The sequence below is a fragment of the Anopheles merus genome, chromosome 2L (assembly GCF_017562075.2).
Source record: "Anopheles merus strain MAF chromosome 2L, AmerM5.1, whole genome shotgun sequence".
Lineage (NCBI taxonomy): Eukaryota > Metazoa > Arthropoda > Insecta > Diptera > Culicidae > Anopheles > Anopheles merus.
Genome location: NC_054083.1, coordinates 26,668,742 through 26,688,126, shown reverse-complemented (window position 1 = coordinate 26,688,126; position 19,385 = coordinate 26,668,742). Strand labels below are relative to the sequence as shown.

The 19,385-nt window shown below is 42.6% G+C and overlaps 1 protein-coding gene and 1 long non-coding RNA gene across 2 annotated transcripts in view; one reads left to right on the top strand and one right to left on the bottom strand.

Moving 5' to 3' along the window:
* The first annotated feature begins 11,222 nt into the window (after positions 1-11,222).
* On the top strand, positions 11,223-11,662 carry LOC121594888. Its single transcript, XR_006005047.1, has 3 exons — positions 11,223-11,308; positions 11,376-11,457; positions 11,535-11,662. It is a non-coding gene; the product is annotated as an uncharacterized LOC121594888 (long non-coding RNA).
* A 2,297-nt stretch (positions 11,663-13,959) lies between these two features.
* Positions 13,960-19,385, bottom strand: part of LOC121592911 (protein scabrous) — a 66,146-nt gene continuing 60,720 nt past the window's right edge. Inside the window, exon 5 of the mRNA XM_041914821.1 lies at positions 13,960-17,713. Within this exon, the coding sequence (XP_041770755.1) occupies positions 16,766-17,713 (948 nt within the window). The 3' untranslated portion in view covers positions 13,960-16,765. The remainder of the gene's footprint in view (positions 17,714-19,385) is intronic.

Below are 19,385 nucleotides of genomic sequence, written 5' to 3'. Positions count from 1 at the left end.
GCCAGCCAGACGGTGGCGGAACTTCTTTTGTGAAAATTAGTTAATTGCTATTGACCATATTTCAATGCACCTTTAATAGGCTAATGTTAATTTAAAACATGTTTTATACACAAATGAATGTTGCTGTTTCGCTCCATCGTTGCTTCATATCCTGGTCATGGCACCATACGGCTCAAAAATGCTTTTTTTATTATCTCTTAACATTGATATTACATTCATAGTATTAAATATGCTCTTTGAACAAACTATTTGTATAGTATTATATATTTTTAAACCAAATACACCTTTTGCTGTATTTAGATGACTTAAAGTAGCAACAACATTGCATTCTCTGCTTACGTTTCAAGAGTGTACTCCTTAACATTCAAAGCATTTGCTACATAAAGCAAGGTATTATACCGACTTGCAAGCAACTCCCAAAGCAAAGGGTAACCACGCACCAGAAAGAGCAGTATCGTTGAAATTCCTTTCGTGTAACCTTCACCCCCAAAAAGAAGGTGAGTTTACGCGGACCTTTTCATTTTCATTGAATGGTTTTGTGTCTGATTTAACCGTCGCGGAAGCCCCAAAATAAGCCAACAGTTACTCTTTGCCTATTTTCGCGTAAAAAATGCGCAACACAAAGTAGAGAGCAGAAGGCCAAAAAATGATACCAATTGCGTTAAAAATACCTGTTTGAAAGGTATGAGGAGGTATATCTAGGAAAGCCCCCAAAAAACCAAAAAAAAAGGAGAATTGGTAAAATGAGCTTTTTTACGGTTGAATGAAAATGGAAATTTCGTGCCATCGGTACCAGGTTCAGGGCCGCGGGTGCCACTTGAGCTTACGTTTGGTTTCAGGAAATGTCCAAATCCTTTTTGTGTTGTTTTTTGCTGCTGTTTTTGATATCTCTTTGCGAAAGGGGAGACAAAGTTTTAGTCTACAAAAATCGAACTAACCGGAAATTGTTCTGGTTCAGCTGGTTAGGCGGCGGGCACAAAACAAGCAAAAGGACACTTTGCTCTTTTTTTGTGTGCCGTGGAAGCACGCGTTCGCACGGAAACCTTAAACGAGGACCGGCAGAGCCCGGAGAGGGTGATGATTTTCTTGATTAGATTTCCCAAACATACGAACGAGCGCTGGTTCGCCCGATCGTGGGTGCCTTCTGTGAGCCATAAAAGTACGCTGTTGCCTTTATTTTGCGTGCTGCTTTACGTACCCACGGAATGAAGTTGAAGGTAGAGGTATAGTGTGTATGGGTGGGTGTTTTTTTTAAGAAGAAGGTCTCGACCTCAGCGCCTAGGGTGCACTCGCTTGAGCATTAGCATTATTCTACAACAAATCTTTCCGGAAAAGAAGAAAAAAAAAGCGTAGCTTCTGTCCCATCTCACGTTACGGTGTGAAAGGCGCACGTATTGACGGAAAAGGACAGGAAGCTTTTGGGGTTGTTTCATTTCCACCCACCACGCGTGAAAAGGGGACAAAGCGTCCTCGCCATTCAGCTCACAGGATGTTTAAATTAAACAAATTGCCTCCGAGTACAAGCCAACGACGAGCGACGAGAGCGGCGGTTGAAGGTATCTGCCCGGCCAATAGAGGGACCATACGGCAACAAGAGTTTGTCGCTGATTTATACACTCTTCCGGGGTTTTGCTACCCTGTACGCCCCACCGTAACGATGGAAAGGGGTTGCAAAGTAGTAACGAGTTCCGGGAACGGTCGTCCCAAGAACACTCCTTGGACCTTGGTGGAAGCAGCAAAAGGGGCAGCCAAATCGCCTTGTCCGTTCCGTGTGCGTGCTTTCCACTGGTTTCGGGAGTTTAGGAAGGGTGAGCGTACTTTCCAGGGCTAGCGTGGGATGGAAGGCGTCCCACGCGTTTCACTAGTGGGTAAGGCAATGCTAGGGGACAGCATCTTCGGTACATAAATTTAGCCCCTCCTGTCTGTTTCGGTCCCTTATTGCTTACGGATGAGTGAAATTGTGTTTTCAGGCAGGCTAAATTGTTGACTGTTCATTTGCTCGATAAATTTCGTCGCCAGCAGCACGCCAGCAGCTGGCAGTGTCGATCGGTCGAGCGTATCGGAGTGGAAGCTAGGGAGGGGTGGGTTGTGTGTGATCTTCAAACAAGGTGCAAATGCATTTAAGTGGGTGCAGTGTAATGGTTTTAATAGATTGGTGTGGAATTAATAGCTTAGCTAGCTTTAATTTGACGACAACGAGTCATTTGTATCCCGTTGATAAGATGCTCTCGTTAAGCGATTTGTTTAATTTGTTAATTTTCATCGTATCCAACGATGTGCGTATCCAACGATAAAATACTTTCTGGTGTTCTGGTGCAACTTTTTCTAGTGTTTGATGTTTTCTTGCTGTTTTATCGAAGCACAAAATTTAAAACGCGCTATATTCTTCAAATCCACTCATAGGGGTTTTCAGAGTTTCTCATAATTTTAGCGAAATTAGACACATTCGTATCTTTATCAAACTAGAAGTGAAGTTCATGTGACTACACCAGCTTTTTTGGACAGTCTCATTTAGAATCTGACAGGAATTTTTAATGCCATTCATCACATCCAACTTCAAATATCGTTGTTTTCTTGTTATGATCACCGTACAAACTATTGTTTGGCTGTATTTAATTGTAGTTTATTTCTGCTGTCTGGCATTTATAACAATAAGATAAATTATGTTTCGTTTTCCTGGTAGAATCAAATAAGTATTGATAACTTAATCGAAAATAATTTCCAACGTACTTCAATGCATCTGGATTTTGTTTGACTCAACAATCGTTGTCGGTCATCTGTACCACTTTTGAGTTTGGCTTTCAGAGACTTATTGTTATCATAGCAGGATAGTCAGTCCTACGTATGGCTGCACGGTCCATTCGGGGGTTGAACCCACGACGGGCATGGTGTTAAGTCTTACGAGTTGATGACTGTACCACGAGACCGGCATCTGGATAGAAAAATTAATTTTAATGATCGTAAGTCGCACCTCTTACCAGGTTTGACGAAAATATCTATCAGATAATTCTACTCAGATAGTTGAAATGAAATAAAAATAACGAGCAAATGGTGGCATCGGAATACTCTCAAAAGAACTGTCCGAGTCATACACACCAAACAAGACCAAGACCAAGACGACCAACATAGTTCAAGGAAAAACGGGTCTTATCCATCGAATACAATGGAATTCTTTAGCATCTTTTACGAAGCTCGTCAAGAACCAACTAATGTATCCGCCGCACTACTTATCAGGATACAACTGCGACATACATTTGAATAGGAATCTAATTACTCTGGATGAAAATTGAAGTTAAACTAATTAAACTACCACTGATCGTGAAATTATGGACAGAAAATATTTATTTACTGTAATATCAGGACCTTCACACTTGCATTTAAGAACATCTATATATCATATGATAATATATGATGGAAATTATGCAAATTTAAGAAGCGTTATGGCCAAACATATGAAGGAGTGCAATAAACATGTGACGAATGTCCAGAATTTTCATCTGCCTGTATAATGAATCAAAACGAAACTCTTGCAAAAGTGATGTACCATCCAACATATAGTATACTCCCTGTGTAGGGTTTCGCCCCACGCTAGATAATTGTAACTCGCGACTCAAGTTTTCTATGGGAGCAGAAACAGCACAGGTACCATATTCACCAGAGAACGCTAAATTGCCAAATTCTCAAGCAAGAGTTAACTGCCAAGGGCTCTAAATTTGCTACCAAGGTGATATGGAGATGTTGAAATAAATTCAAGCTCCAAAATCTGTGCTGTTAACGGAATTCCATATATTTTCTGGGACTGACCACCATGTGCAATGGCTTAATTCACTTCCCCTCTTTCCTTTGATATACAAATGCTTTCCAATTATTAGCTAATACAATACCCAGATTCGCAAGACTAGATGGCGTAGATGGCGCTACTGTTAAGTGTGGAGTAGTTGCTTTATCGCCTCAGGATGGTGGCTTAACTAAGGTGTAAATCAAATTATCTATATTTTGGCGCATTTCAATCCTAAACACTCCCCGAAGTACCATCCAAAGAATAATGCTAATTTCTTGAAGTTTCTTGAAAGAAAATCATCCTTGCCATGGTCTCAATGCCATAAATTATGAGTAAGTATCTGTAATACAGTGGCTTTAGGTAGGTCGTGTTACGCCGAAATAATGGTGCTTTAATTATGTTTTGCAAAAAAAATATGTTACTTAAATGCATGGTGTATATGGAGAATATGACATTAATAGCGTGTATAAAGTTTTCCTGATATTATGATGTTTTCTTCGACGAACAACGCTTGATAGTGTTGCTGTATTGTTGAAATTACAATGTCTTCTATAGAAGCATGACACGAGATTGCCCCTGTTGTAACACTTCGGCAAGAAAATTTCCCCATGGGAAAGGCTTAAAGTATACGCAAATTGGCGCAAAGTTGCACCATTAAAGGCTGCAGTGCGATTAGTTTCGGTTTCGTTCGGGGTATCTCAGAGTGTAGTTTACTAAATACCATTGTTAGCAGGAAGAATTGAACAAAGCACGCTCTTTGCGTAGCGTAATAAACGAGATTGTTTTCAAGATTACCGGCAAATCCACGGCCCAACAGTTTGCTAAGCCCGAGATCAACAGAAACAGACCACCCAGAGAGCTTTTTGTTTATAGGTTTTCCTTCCCACAGAAACGGTCCATCGATCGAACAATCGACCTGACCTATTCCAACTCCGGTGGCCGGGAGAGGGGAATAGAAACCTCTCCAAAGACGATGCAAATCACGATTGCATAAAATTTGCGACATGGTTTCCGCTAAAAATCCGTGTCCCTTTAGAAAAGTCGGTCGCCCGCGCTGGCGTTAACGAAATTTTCGCACAATTTGCAGTTTCTTCTGGTGCTTTCTTCGAATGAGCGTATTTTTTGCCTCGCTGTCCGATCTCCCGTTCTTTCGCTCCTCGCTGACTTGAAAATGCACGGCCGATTTGCCGGTTTTGTCCGTGGCCGAATTCTTTAGCGACGACATCGACAATATTTGCTACGAGTGAAATTGGAAAAGTTTGGCTGAATAGGGAAAGGCAAGGCAAACGGTGTGACATTGTGGTATCATGATTAAACTTTCCCTTCAAGCTGTCGAGAAATATCGGAAGGTACGGCCGCGTGGGCTTCATTTTCGCCTATCTTGCCGACTTTTTCTTGTTCTCTCTCACTCCCTCTCTTTTTCTCTCTCTCTGTCTGTCTATGTCTCTCCCTTCCTATTGGCAAAACCGATTTTTCGGGCAGTTTTGTTTGGAAGATTTGGCCGATTTGGAGGGAAATTTTCCAGCTTTTTGATTTCTCACAACTCGGCACTCAGCGGCACTTTTCCGAAGAATCGGTAAAATGGCAGTATGGGAAGAAGAGGCCGCTCGAAACTAATCTGCTGTAAGTGAAATTCGAACTTCGGAAGTTTCCGGTGGCGGATGTTTGGTATGCCACATTTTTGCGCAAAGCACTTCCGGTTGTGGCAAAACCGTGTGCCAACACAATAAAGTTTCCCAAGGGAACTAGTGTGTTGCGGAAGGAGGCATTTCCGGGCCCTTCCTCTCTGGCCGTTTCCGTTGCTGAAGAATTGAAAAGCGTCACCTTTGTTGAGAGGGTGCAAAAGCCATGAAGCCAAAAATGTGTCACAAACTGGAATGTGCGGGATCGTTTCGAACAAATGTAGCAAAACGAAAAAAAAAAAAATGCCTGCATCGTAAGAAAAACTCCACTCCTCTCAAAACGCCTTAACGGTGACACGAGACACGCCGGTAGGTGGGAGGAAAAATATCGGTATTATAATTACCCTCGTTGTCGGTTTATCGCCTGCTCATCAAGCGCTGAAACTTAATTAATTCTATGGTAATCTGTATAATTCGATTAAAACTAACTTTTCTTTCCTCGTTTTGCTTTCCACCGGTGCTTGCTGCCACAGCTTTGATGCCGGTGTTGTCGGCTTTTTTCGTGAGGATGCTGCTGCTGCTGCGGCTGATAGCAGGAACAATGTCCGTCATAGAAAACCGGGATGGAAAGGAGATAGATAGAAGAACGATATTGCATTATTGCATGTATTTTCTGCCTCAACCGAGCATTCTCCTTGGGCACTGGCGCTTCTTGCGACGTTTGTTCAGGGCGGGTTTTGTGTGATGTTACCGGCGAATTACGTACCCCTAAATGAATCACGTCTCGGCCAAAAGCAAATCATATGCAAGAGCAGGTTGAGTGTGAGCTGGCGATATTAATGCCATTATATAGAGGTACTTTTTGCTGGAATTTGATGTGACATTTTCTTTGAAGATATGAATAGTTTACTTTGTTATTGCTATAGTAAGCATTCGTTACTTTTAACATTCTTTCCATTAGATTAAAAATCATTTTAAAAGGAACTATTATAATTCCTTTGATGATAAGGGCTGCAATATTTAGTAAAGGATACCGTTGATGAACTTTGTTGAATTCATTTGATTTCATTTGCGATTTAATGTGTGTTTGTACATAAGAAGTTCTCAAAAATTCACTAAAACAAACGATATTCAAAAGGCTGGAATAAGCTTTCGGAACGCGCAAAGTACCAAGTAGGACTTAACATATTTTACAATGAAAAGATATAAAAAGAATCTTTGAAGCTCCGATTTTCACACGATCACAATAATAATTATGAAATTCAAAATGCCACAAAATAAGTTTTTTTCAGATCACAACGTTGACCCCTTGGTGTGATGTTGCATGGACTTGGTGTAAAGCAAAACTAGATATTGTATTTATTCATTCGGGAATGATTTTTCTTGAAGCTTATCCTTCTCAATAACATAGGGAAAGGTAATTGAATGTGTTTTGAAAGTTTAAAAATAAGCTGAATAAATATTTAGAAGCTATTAAACAACTAAAATAGCATTTTTTCACAATATCGCTATTTAGACCAGCAAAAGAACACAGCGTTCTTATGCTGATTCTAAGGAACATCCATTGAAATTTCATTTTATTATAGGGTAGAATATCATCACCATAATGCATCGTAAAAGCATGCATTTTTCTTAACACCACAGCATAATTGCACCTAAAAGCACTGGAAAAGAAAGCTGCCAGCGCATTTCAACAGCATGGTTCTGTTCCCCCAGTGTACTGCATTCTTTTGCATATGAAAGTTCATGCAAACATGCAAGATGGAAAAATAGCTTCATGCTCGATAGTCTTGTTTGTTATCTTAACGCTATGTTTGATCACCTTTGGTCTTTTTTCACTCACTCTCTCCTTCGCTTTTTTCCTTCGAATCCGTAATGGAACAAGCTTAACCAAAGCCTGAAAGTGACCTCCAGGCAGCAGCTGTTGTGATGGTGTGTGAATTTGCCTGCAGAAAACTCACAACCAACGCGGCGACGGTGGCTAGAGTGGCTGGGCGCACCAACTTCCATGCCCGAATCTAAGTGAAACACAATAACCATAAAGATAGTGAGGTTATTTGTTTACTGTATTATGCTAAAACTCAACCTCGCCGTCCCCCGCCGACCGAACTCGTTTGCTTGCGAGCCTGCCCTCCCATATTGGTCCCATTCGCACTGGCAGATTGAGGTTATAGTTTCCACACGCTTTACTCCATTGTGAGCGTGTGAGAAAAGGAGAGAGAGGGCGCACCAAAATTGGTTGAAATGTCCCTCGGTAGTCGGTAGTCACGATCGCCTATATGGCGGAACCGTATGGTGCCCTGGTGCATAAGGTAAGTTTTACGCTCATTTCGTTTGCCTTTTTTATTTACACTCCATTTTCTCCCCTCCCCGTGTTTAGTCGTTTTTCTTCGTTTGTACGTTTTTGTGGGGTTTTGTGCTCCTCACCAGCGGCACCATAAAAGAAAGGGTTGGTCGTGGTAGGTATGCTGGCTGAAGCCGAGCAAAACGCTAAGTGCGCTTTTCTTCAGCACAGTTAAGGAGGGAGAACGGAAAACTTTGCTTCTCGATTTCTGCGGTTTACTGTGCGGCAGAAGCTCAAAACGCACACACACACACACACACACACACACACACACACACACACACACACACACCCGAGCAACCGGAGAAGTCAATTTTTCCCACTTTGCGGCAAAGTTTGTTACGGCTTTTACTATCCTTCGGAGATTAACTTTGAAGACGGAAGTGTTGAAATTGGAGCGTTTGAAACCGATGTGCAAAAGTGTTCCCCTTTTCCAAGCTTTGCCTCTCTTTTCCTCTCCTGCAAGTGTTATGTGCATCATCCGGTGTGGCTGGGTAAGGGCGAGCGGAACTGCTGCGTCCCCGTCCCTAATTGGTGGCTACAACAACCGTACAACTTGTAGTACCAATTTCCGCCGCAAAGCTGGCGGAGAAATTCGGCTCATCGGATTTAAAACTCATCCCGGATGTTTAAGTCACTGTCGCCATCCCACCACCGGTAGCGATGGTGGCACACGCGTGTACGGTACACGCGTAACTTTACGCTTCGTCCGGGTCGTTCCTAACATTCCTGGGCGTTGGTTACCGTTACCAGCGTGGATGGAGGCGCCTGGTGGTCTGGTTTCCGTGTACGGTGGGAACGCCAGCTCGGTTCCCCCGCCTAGAAGAAGGTGGTGATAATTTTCGGCTTACGTTTCTAATATCATGTATCAACTTTACGACTTTGCAAATAATTTAGCGTTCTCTGGGCGCGCGCGCGCGCGAACAGTGTTGTACCGCAGCGCACCGTGGGGGAAAAATAACTCTTGCTCCGTTTGAACAGTTCTGCTTGCCTGACAAGGTGGTGTATGCAGGATTGGTAGAATGGTTTCGCGTTTGGTGGATTTTGGCGAAGATTTTTTTTAATATTATTTCTTTTCCTGCTTCTTTCCGTATGTTACTTTTTTGTTGAGGGGATGCTCTCGTGGGAGGATTAGACTAGAAGGAAGTAAAGTTTACCGCTGCCCGCATTCGAGCACAGGTACCGAGGGTAAGATAGCGATTTAAATCGCGTTAAATTTGTGCGGTACGGGAAAAAGTTTGCCTAAAACGAATTGTGTCATATTTTGAATGGCAGCATGTAGGTGTAAAGGTGCGCGTGTGTGTGTGTTGGAAGAAGCTGTGTGTTTTGTGCTTGAAATGAAAATTCAAAGTACGATGAAATTATTTGGGCAAACAAATCTGCTTAGACGCTCGATGAGAAGTCAAAACAATTTACATTGAAATGTTTGTGAAAAGTTGTGACATTTACAAATATGTTTGTAGAATAAAAGAGTAAAACGAAATGAAATGTCCGGCGATATTTTTAACGTAACTAATTAAATAAATATTTTAAAACAGATCTTAGTTGAATAACGAGTTTAAGTTCAAGCTGCATTGAAAATGTTAAAAATACTCTTTTTTTTTAATTTTTGTCCGGACGATATAATTCATTCCACAATTATACGTATACGTATACGTAAAAGTATACTTACAGCATTTTCTTAAAAAAAATTCTCATATTTTTCATGTTAAATTATTTAATAATTTAATTTATTTTTAAATCAAAAATATCGACTGAACAAAAAGTGACAAAACTCAGAAAAAACACTTTGCGTGTTAGTGAACGATAATTAAAATAATAAAGATCCCAGCAGAAGTTCTTTCGTTTCAGTTCCTGAAATGCCAAAAGATTTAATTAACTCCATCGATCCATCCGTTTGATTACGCGCGTATACATCACGCAGAACCACTTCATGCCATCTGAAGCAGCAAACGCGCCCCTGCCATATGGAAAGGTGAACAAAGAACATAATATAAAACATGAAACATGCTAATAGACTTCTCTACCCCGGCGGCGCGCCCTGCAAGTTTCGCTCTCATGCGCTACGAAGAACGTAATTTAATTCCACATTATGCAGCGATCTTCGTGCGCTTGTGACTCGGACTTAAAAACCAATTATAGCGCACACGCAACAGCTCACGAAGCGGTGTCGAAAAGGTGCCGAAAAACGTGCACACGGATCGAGAAACAATTTGTCTGTGTGTGGAATGGAAAAAAAACAAGCAAAAGGAAAGGACAACAAAAATGCAGCCCTCCCTACTACATTAATGCATCCACTTGCTGTGAGTGTTTTAAGCAGTGACATAATCCATATTGACCATCCACTTTGATAGTGCATCTTGGAGGGTTTTTTTTGGCATGCATTAACCTGTGTGGGGGTGTATGCAGATGAAGGGAGAAGGCGTTGTTGTTTTTATAGCATTTGTGTTTAATATTTTTATGAGGCATCCATTTTTGACTCGCTTATGTGCTGCCCGTGTGCCCTCTAACTACCTTCCACTTTAGAGTGGAAGGCGAGTTCAAAATGGAACAAAAATTAAAATTGCGAAATTTGCATTTAAAATGCAACGCTAGCAACAACAGCAATAAAAAAAGTCAACCAGACATCACCCTGTCATAAATCATTTTCATCGCCTGAACGATTAATGGAGCTCTCGAGTGCAGCAGGCGGTCGGTCATTTGTCAGGACGGGCAAAATGTGACAGTTTTAGTAGTGCCCGGACATATTGGTCGGAAACGAGGCCAGCTTGTCGGTGCTGTCAATAACAGGTAAAGCAAAACCCGGTAATTGGTGTTTATTAGAATCAGTGTAAACAATGTTTTAAGTACTCCCTGCCCCAACAGCCTTTAACGAGCAAACAGGACCGATTGGCTGGAGGTTGTTTTTGGCTCGTATTTGGCTCAATGACTGTCGAGCAAGGTGTCAATTTAGCAAACGCACTGCGCTACTCGATAGCTATCGCGTATGTAAATTGGTGGAATCTTATTAGATGTCCCCCGTTTATCGGCACTCGGCAAAACGGGAAAAAGTGGATCCGTCCAACACTACGCAGCGCCACATTTGTGAAGTGGATTTGAATTCCACGGTCGGCGGACACACCTGAACTAGGGAAGGAACCCCGTTTTGAGCGTAAGTTCGTTTGTGTAAATGGAATAAAAATGTATTAAAATTGAGTGTAAACTTCGTTATAACCCGGTAGCGTACCGAACAACGGGTGCGATGTGATGCGGATGTGTGTGTGTGTGTGTGTGTTTTTTTTGCTACGCTCCTTATCGGTGTCAACCGATAGCGAAGATTTATGAAAGGTGTCAAATGCCACCTGAACGAAATAGGTCAAAAAGAGAGAAATATAGGGAGTGAAAGAGAAACTGACTTTAACGATTTTACCTCCATCATCAGCATACACAATCATTTCGGTGCTGTGTTTGGAAGCGTTCGGTCCTGATTGCTTTCCAGTTGAAGGGTCTCTCTAGGTTGTAGTAATCCCGGCAGAGGCGCACAAAACATGTAACAAATGATAAATCGATCTACAGCGAATGGTGAGCTTAGCGTAGGGTAGTAATCGGTGCCATTGTAGTGGTGTGGTTTTTCTTCCTTCCCTCGCAGCTTTTATTATCTCACCGAGGACTGACAGGAGTTCAATTTATTTTCGCATGGCTTTGTGGTTCAATGGTGGCAAAGTTCAGAGGTTGGTTGGCGCTACAGGAATCATGGATTTCATTAAAAATCTATTCAAACTAACCGAGTGCTGTGTTTCATTCGCAGGGATTGTTTATTAGCGTCGGCGTAATTGAATATCTTTCATCCAGTCCTGTCTTGCGCCTGGAGGTATGTAAAATGGAATGAAATAGGTGTAGTAAAACATACTCTCGTGTCTTACATTGCGAAGCTCCTGAAAGTATGCAATAATAGGATATTTGTCCATTGGTTTTGCAATGTTTTTTATTAAAAATTACCTGCCGATTGGTAATAAAACAAGTTGTTAAAGAGTGATTTAAATTAAAAAAATCATGAGTCTTGTAAAACATATTGTTGATGCTACCGAGAAACCCTAAAAAAACAAAGAAAAATAAAATCATACGTACATTTAGGCGAGCATAACTTTTTTGGAATTTTATTAGTCAATTATTTTCTGCAAAATGGTACCATTTTTTCATTGCAATTGTATAACGACTACACTAATCGTAAGAAATATGGTACTTTCGATTTATTTGCCGTATTGAAAGCGATTAAATGGCAGTAAATGCACCCTTTCTCTCGCCTTTCCCGAAAACATTTATTTAAATTCTAATCATGTCGTTTCATTCCGAAGATTTTGCTGTTTTCATCACCATTTGATCAGGCCATCACCTCCCTCCCCCAGTGCCATTGGCAATTGGTGAAGCCAGCAGTGACAGATCAGAATTGAAACATACCAAACGTCCCTCCCGGAAAATAAACAAAGGCCCGCAATCGATTCCCGTACAATGGGGGTAGGACCGCTACCCCAAGGGGTTTGAAATCGGTATCCCTCCCCCTCGGTGCGGGACCCAAAGCGATAGTCCCAAAATGTCGTACGCTTATAATGGGTTCAAAATAAAACATCGACCATTTTCGGGGCACAAATTAACGATCGTTTCAATAACAAAGCTTTCCGCTTAAGCCGGGAACGGTGGGTTTGGGGGAAGCGTTTTCATCGTGCTCCATGTCCTTCCGAGTATTCTCACGGCAATCCTAAGCAGTGGTCCGGGGCAATGAAAAGCCTATTAAGTTTTCATTTCCGTTCGCAGAACTAGTGTGGTATGGGTCGTCGTGGAAAGAGAGCAGGCGGTGAGTGCTCAACCAATAGTCCCCAAAGTGACATTTGCGGAACCCTTAATGGTGTATCGTAGGGGTTTTGAGCAGTTTCGGGGAAAAGATAGCTTTCAGCGCGGCTTTGGTGATGCTTTTATTTCCTTCTTCCTTCTCGTTAGCTCGTTACGCCCGTCGATGGGAACATGGTGGTGGTTTATGCTGTGGCCGGTTGGGAGTTCTCTTAAGAAGATGTGTGTTTGCGGGTCTGTAAAACCGTTCAATGGCACATTATGGGGTGTTTGGGTGCGCACGAATGCGAGAGACAGAGAGAGAGAGAGAGAGCGGATTCTGGGGTAGTTCAATAATACCGGAAGGTTTATTGTATTGGCTGTGACAAATTGGTTTTGCGACGTGGCACGATCAATCGATTGGGCGGTGGGGCGCTCCTTTTTATAGGCGACTGCAATTATTGACCGCATTAATTTGTCAAAACGAGTGTTTAAGAATCAATTTTAGTAGCTATTAAATAGCGATTGATTCAACAGGTGGAATGCTATGAATTAATGAGGCGTGAATTTGTGTGCTTGTATACTTGTCTACACAAAAATTTGTGGGTAGCTACGGTACTTTTAAAGTGGAAAATCGTATTTAAATGTATTTGATATGTATTTTACTTACCACATTAGAGAAATATAAAATAAATTGATCGTTTCGTTCAGGTTTTAAGTAAGCAATTAAGCCGAAAAATTTAGAAAAAGTTCGATAGCATTTTTATTGTTACAGTTTCCTTAAACTATTAGATCCTTATCATGATTTAGTTTTTGTGTGTTTGTTTTACTGATTTGTTGTTTCAGAAGGGTGGGGGGGATCGCTCCCCGTACTGGTATTTCATTTGGTTTTCGTGCCCTTTATGAGTGTGTGTATGTGGTTTGTGTAACACAAGTTTAATAAAAAGCATTTCGCTGCACGCTTTTTTTTGTTGCTATTTTGTCCTTTTATTTTCTTTTCCTTTTCTTTACTTTTGCTTTCATTGCTAATAGTTCTGTGATGTTGTTAGTGTGGGTGTGTGTGTTTGCTACTTTTACGCTCAAATTGGATCTATTGAGAATGATTTGTGGGGATCGGACCTGTTGGTGTGCATGCTCAGTGTTTGATGCTATTGTAGCATTACATATTATGTTTTCTACACGACAAAACAGAGCCAGCAGTATCGCATATCGCACTGATAGCTGTGTTCTCCGCAAATGCTGTATACAGCACGGTTCTCTGCACACAATATGGGTTGCGGTATGTACAAGGGTATCGAGGTGAAGACGATGTTGCTTTTTAAACGTAAATATTCATAATAACTTAAATAAGCTTTGTATTCACTTCGCGATAAAGTTTGATTTCCTAAAACAGCTTTCTCACTTACTTGTTAATTATTTACGCCTAGGTGAAATCATTTCAATGTACTTTCATTTCATCTGATCAAATTCGTCCCGCTTTCATGCCACTTTTTTTTTTAAATGATTCAGCTTCCTTTCGCCTGTTATTTCTTCTGTTGAAAAACCACCTTTTTTGGAAGTCAGAATCCAATAAAAGTTTGCTAGCAGAAATCAACTATACCCGACACATAACTTTAGTGCATCAAATCGAGACGTTGACGTTGAAATGTGTTCTCATTTTACTTCCGCCTCTCCGGTCTAACAATATTTGGTACGATAGTTTTTACTTTTACTCTTTTTTGTGAAATTTTCTTCAATCGATCGAGCGAAATTACATTCCACGACCATCTGATTTCTTTCTGCGTGGCATTTGTTTTTACATCAGCGGTCTGTGATTTGCTTTGTGTTTTAATTCGTCATTGGTTTATTTACATGTCTTGTGTTCGCGCATACGCTCGACTCCATTCGGTTTGCAAATCGTGCTGATTTTGTGCAGCTTTTTGTTTCTTTTACTTCCTTCCATTACTTATACGCTACTAATGAGGGAATACGACAAAGGGAGGTGGGGAATGCGGGAATGTGTTTTGGGGTACTTTGACTTAATGGTGTTATTTAAATTAAATAAAGGAAAGGTCGCAAATAATACAAAAACAGAAGTAGCCATACAATGCTATAAATTGTTGAATAGTTTCATGAGTTAATTTTATCTTTTCTCTGTTTGATTTGTTTGCTCACGTTGTTCGAAAAACAATAGTCCAGAAGGGATGCAAAATAAAGTTCGCATTTGTGAAGGGCAATGCAAAAGGTTCGATGCCATTGGTCAGATTTTCATTTGTCGTAAATTCTTTGGTATTTGGTTTATCGTTCTGTTTGTGGGTCCATTTTGTTTTGTGTGGTTGTTTTTTTGTTTTAGTAAAAGGTTTGGCTTGAGTCCAAGCAGCTTATACTATTTTGTTAAACGTGAAAACGTAAGCGCCTAAATGTAGACTATGTCGTTGTTCGTTCGTCTTCTAAAAACCGAAGCTTTACGCTTAAGAGCTGTTCAGCTACACTGTGATAAAACTAAATCATCGCGGAAGCAACTCAAATTACATTTAAGACCGTGAGCGAGCTGGGAACGATTCCTCTCTTTTGACGGTGCCGGCTTGTAAGATAAAAAGGTATGGTGGCGCTATAATTTATCACTGTGAAACGGCAATCCGTGTGACGACAGTAACGGAAAACCGGAACCGGTTACGGCACGGCCTGTGTTGGTAGTTTGCTTTATTCCTGCCGAGGCTGGAATAGTTGAAACGTTAAAAATTGGGTTTGCAGCTGCCGAATGTATGGTGGTATAATTTTTCAGCCATTATTAGCCGTTTGCTGCACATGCACACGACTGTCGACAAAATGCTGACCGAAAAGACTAAAAGGCAAAAAAAAAATTGAATCTCCAACAAGGAAAAAGGACTTCAGACGGTAGGTAACATATGGATGAACGTGCTACGAAGCGAATCCGGTAGAATATTCTCGCATAGACACACACACAGAAAAAAGCGGTGAAAAATGTAGCCTCAGGCTAGGTGCGAAAAATTGGGAAAAAGTAATAAATGGGCTTTTCCGGGTTCGCTTCTGCCCCAGACAGGAAACTTTTAATGCATCCCGAACGCTAGGAGGCTTGTGCTCCATTACCTCGTGCTTTTACGCTTTCCTCAACGCTTGGACACACAAGCCTGCGTCCGCTTATAGGATGGTTGCTCCGCCCGAGCACTTTTACTTTTCCACCGATGCTCGGAGGATCTTTTCGCAGGATGGGGAAAGACAATGTACCGAAGCGCGTGTGAAGCGCGGTTTGCTTTCACCATTTTCCGTTGATGTTCGGTAATTTGAAGTTCACTTTACTGGCCGCCAATCAAATCGATGCGGCGGTCCCTATCACGTGGCCATCGCCGTTCGCTACTACCCAAGATCTTGATAGTCACGGAGGCGTTAAATCCTCTTTGTTCGAGCGCACGGAAACGGATCGTTCCGGCGGAAAGAAAAGGTGTTGCAAGAGTGGAAGAGAAGAGAAAAAACTTTTACCCGAAAGCAAGAAAAAAAAACCCCACGATAAATAAAGAAAACAGTGAAAGTGAAACATTTTACCAAATTTCCTGCACGTTGACGTTGATGAATGCTACGAATAGATTCGTGTTCGTGCGTTTGGACCGGAGGCTTTGCCCGGTCGGGCAACATCAACAGCAAAAAAAAAAGGAAGGAGTGCGAAACGAAACATACTTTGCCGACCTCAATCCAATCAACGGAGTAATCTCACTTTTCAATCACGCAAACGCAACGCGTGCCTGCTGTCCTTCCTTGTTGGCCCCGAAACGATCTCGATGGTGGCCACAGCGAGCGAATCTTTGATGGAGACCATCAATTAGATTGTACCATTTACGTCACACAATCGGCTCTAAACAGGAGCCACAAAATGAAGTTTGCGTGAAGATTGGAAAATCGATTTCGTGCGTTCCCGAAGCAAAGAGGAAGACCGTACCGCTCAAAAAGGAGTTCGTCGTCTGCGCTCTATCGCTCACGCTTCGATCAGCGTCTCTTTGTCCTGGTCCTGCAAAAGTCGTAGTGTAATGCTTAAAGCGAAAGCGTAAAATCGTCATTAAACGTGTGATTCCGATGACAAATCCGATGACAAAGATGAGCAAGAAGCTGCCGAGGTAACCGATCGGGATGATGATTTGGGTTTAGTGGGGTTTTAAGGGCGTCAAGCATCTGCTTTCCCGGGAGGGGGCGGAAGGATTAGCGACCTGCCTGCGGTGTTACTTACGCGAACGTCGGCACAGTCGTGGTACCATGCGGCCGCCGCCCACCATCGCTGGGCTCGTGCCGATCACTCCTCGCCCCATTGGCGGGCGTGGAAGCGTCGGCGCCCAGCCCGCTCGTCGTGAGCAGCGTGGCGGCCGCCACCGGCTCCAGCACCGGCAGCTCCGTAACGTTCGCATCACAGTCCGGCCGGCGGGCAATCATCATGTGGCTCGATTTCACCGCAATCCACTCATTACGGGACGCATCGAACCAGGTCAGCCCCAGGTTGTAGCGGCCGTTCAGGTTCGCGTGCTGACAGTGCGAGAACCACCAGCCACCCTCGTAGTTGCCGGCGCAGTGCGTGTTCGAGATGTCCCGGTCGACGTCTATCGCCGAGAACTGCATGTGATTTTGGTACTCGAACGCGTCCGACGCGTTGCCACTGTACCCGCCCAGGTCCAGCCGGAAGCCCCCGTCCCGCGAATCGATCCGGAAGCTGCCGTAATCGGCGAACCAGGTGTTGTCGTAGATGTCCTGCATGACGATGCGCAGCCGGGAACAGTTGTCCTGCGTCAGGTGGTGCAGCGCCTGGTTGCCGATCCAGAACTCGCCGGCCGGTGTGCCGAACCCTTGGGCGTACTCCTCCCAGGAGCGGTTAAAGTCGACCGTACCGTCCTGGCGCCGCTGCACCGTCGTCCACTCGCCGAAGCACTGCGTCATTAGCGGGTGGTGCTGTTCGGCGGGTGCTATTAGGTAGAGGCCACCGTCGCCGGGCTGGTTGGCCGTGCCGGCCGTTCGCATCCGCTCGATCTGGCTGCAGTCGCGCGGCAGTCTGTTGATGATCGACTCGTACTCGTGCTCGACCGACTCGAGCTGCTGCACCAGCTTGGTCGTCCGCTCCAGCTCGGTTAGTGGGCGGTGCGGCACGCTGCTACCGTTGTAATCGGACTTCGAGCCGGCCTCCAGCTGCAAAATAGGCAAACGAAACGGAAACGAGCGGGTGAGTAAGAAAGCACCGGGCAGCGCACGGGTGGTAGGAACGCGGGAAGGAAAATATCAAATGTACAACAACGCAAAGCACGCAGGATTTGCATCCTGCGGTGTAGGGTGAGCGAGTAATTAAATCGAGCAAAAACGACCATTTACCATTAGTCATTGCACGGGGAAGAGAATGGAACACAGCGCCCACCACAGAAAAGGGGAGAGCGGAAGCAGAGAGCAATCAGAAGAATGTTTGACGTGAAACGAGCACCGAGTGCAAAACTTGGTTTTTCCCATCGTGCACGGACGGACAGCAACAACGTTGCAGTAGTCCGATAATGAGACAGGGAAGGACAGCTCGTGAAAGAAGTGAATAAGCTCTTTCGGTGCATTTACCGTCCCCGGTCGTGATGGTTGGGAATAATGAACCAGTGGTAGTGCTTTGTATCGTACTTTACCAACGTGCATGAGGAGTGGCGAAAAGGGAACAGTCATGGCAGAGGGGGGTAAATATTTCCAACGCTCTTTTCCTTTCTGGGAAATTTACTTACTGTAAGTTGTTCATTGGATTTCTACTTATTTATTTTTTGTCGGTTTGCATGCGCAACGTAACCATCTTTGTGCGGTACGTTCCGTTTCGCAGAAACCCTATGAATGCCCACTGGAAATTCCGTTTGTGCAAGGGTCAAGTACACAAGAGTGTATGCAGCAGCACATTTCTTGGGTAGGGGAACATGGGGCCAAATGGTCATGTTAAGTCATTTTACGCTTAATTTTATTGGATTAAACATTCAATAGGGATGTTAAGACTATAATCGAAGCTTTGACACTTTATTTGCGGTATAAAAGGAATCAATAGTGTATTAGTGTGCGTCATTTTAAGTCCGTTTCATCTTAAGTAATTAAATAGAATAATTTAATGAAAACAAAAAATCCAAAACATGGATAAGCTTATTTTAAATTTAAAAATTAATGGTTTTAAAAAGGTTTTAGCGTAAAATATTGTGTTTTTTTCTGTTATATTTTCATGCTTTTAAATGCTTTTGCTGTCAAATCGGAGAAAAAATTTAAATTGTTTAACGCACAATTTGAAATCGAAGATCAATCGGCTCCTTGAATTACAACACAAAAATCTTTGAAAAGGTTCAATTTTTTGATGAATAAATAAAAAACTATGGTCGAGGACACTGAATAAACAGAAAAAAAACCACCGCTAAGCTGAAAATACACGAATTGGAATTTTGCGGTAAAAAAATAGTAGAAACTGGGATTGCAAACGCAGAAAAAAGATAGTTGACAGTTTGAACATAGGACACAGCAGGCAGAATTTCATGTATTTTTAGTCTAACTGCAACGAAATGAAAAATAAAGCTTGTTAATGTCACCGTGCAACCAGACACATAGAAACCGAAAATTGCCGTGAGCCGTGACAAAATAGCCAAAATCAATACGGCTGAAACATCTCACGCCTAAAAATATGTACTCATCTGTCATCCTGTATGGTGCGATGACATTCAATGAAATGTCATAATTTTCAAGCACCCACACATGGCGTGAAAATATTCACCGTGAAACTGATTGTTTTTGTATCATCGTATATCATCGAATGTCATCTAACTTCGAACTTCCAAAAATTCACTAAAACTTATGTTGAATT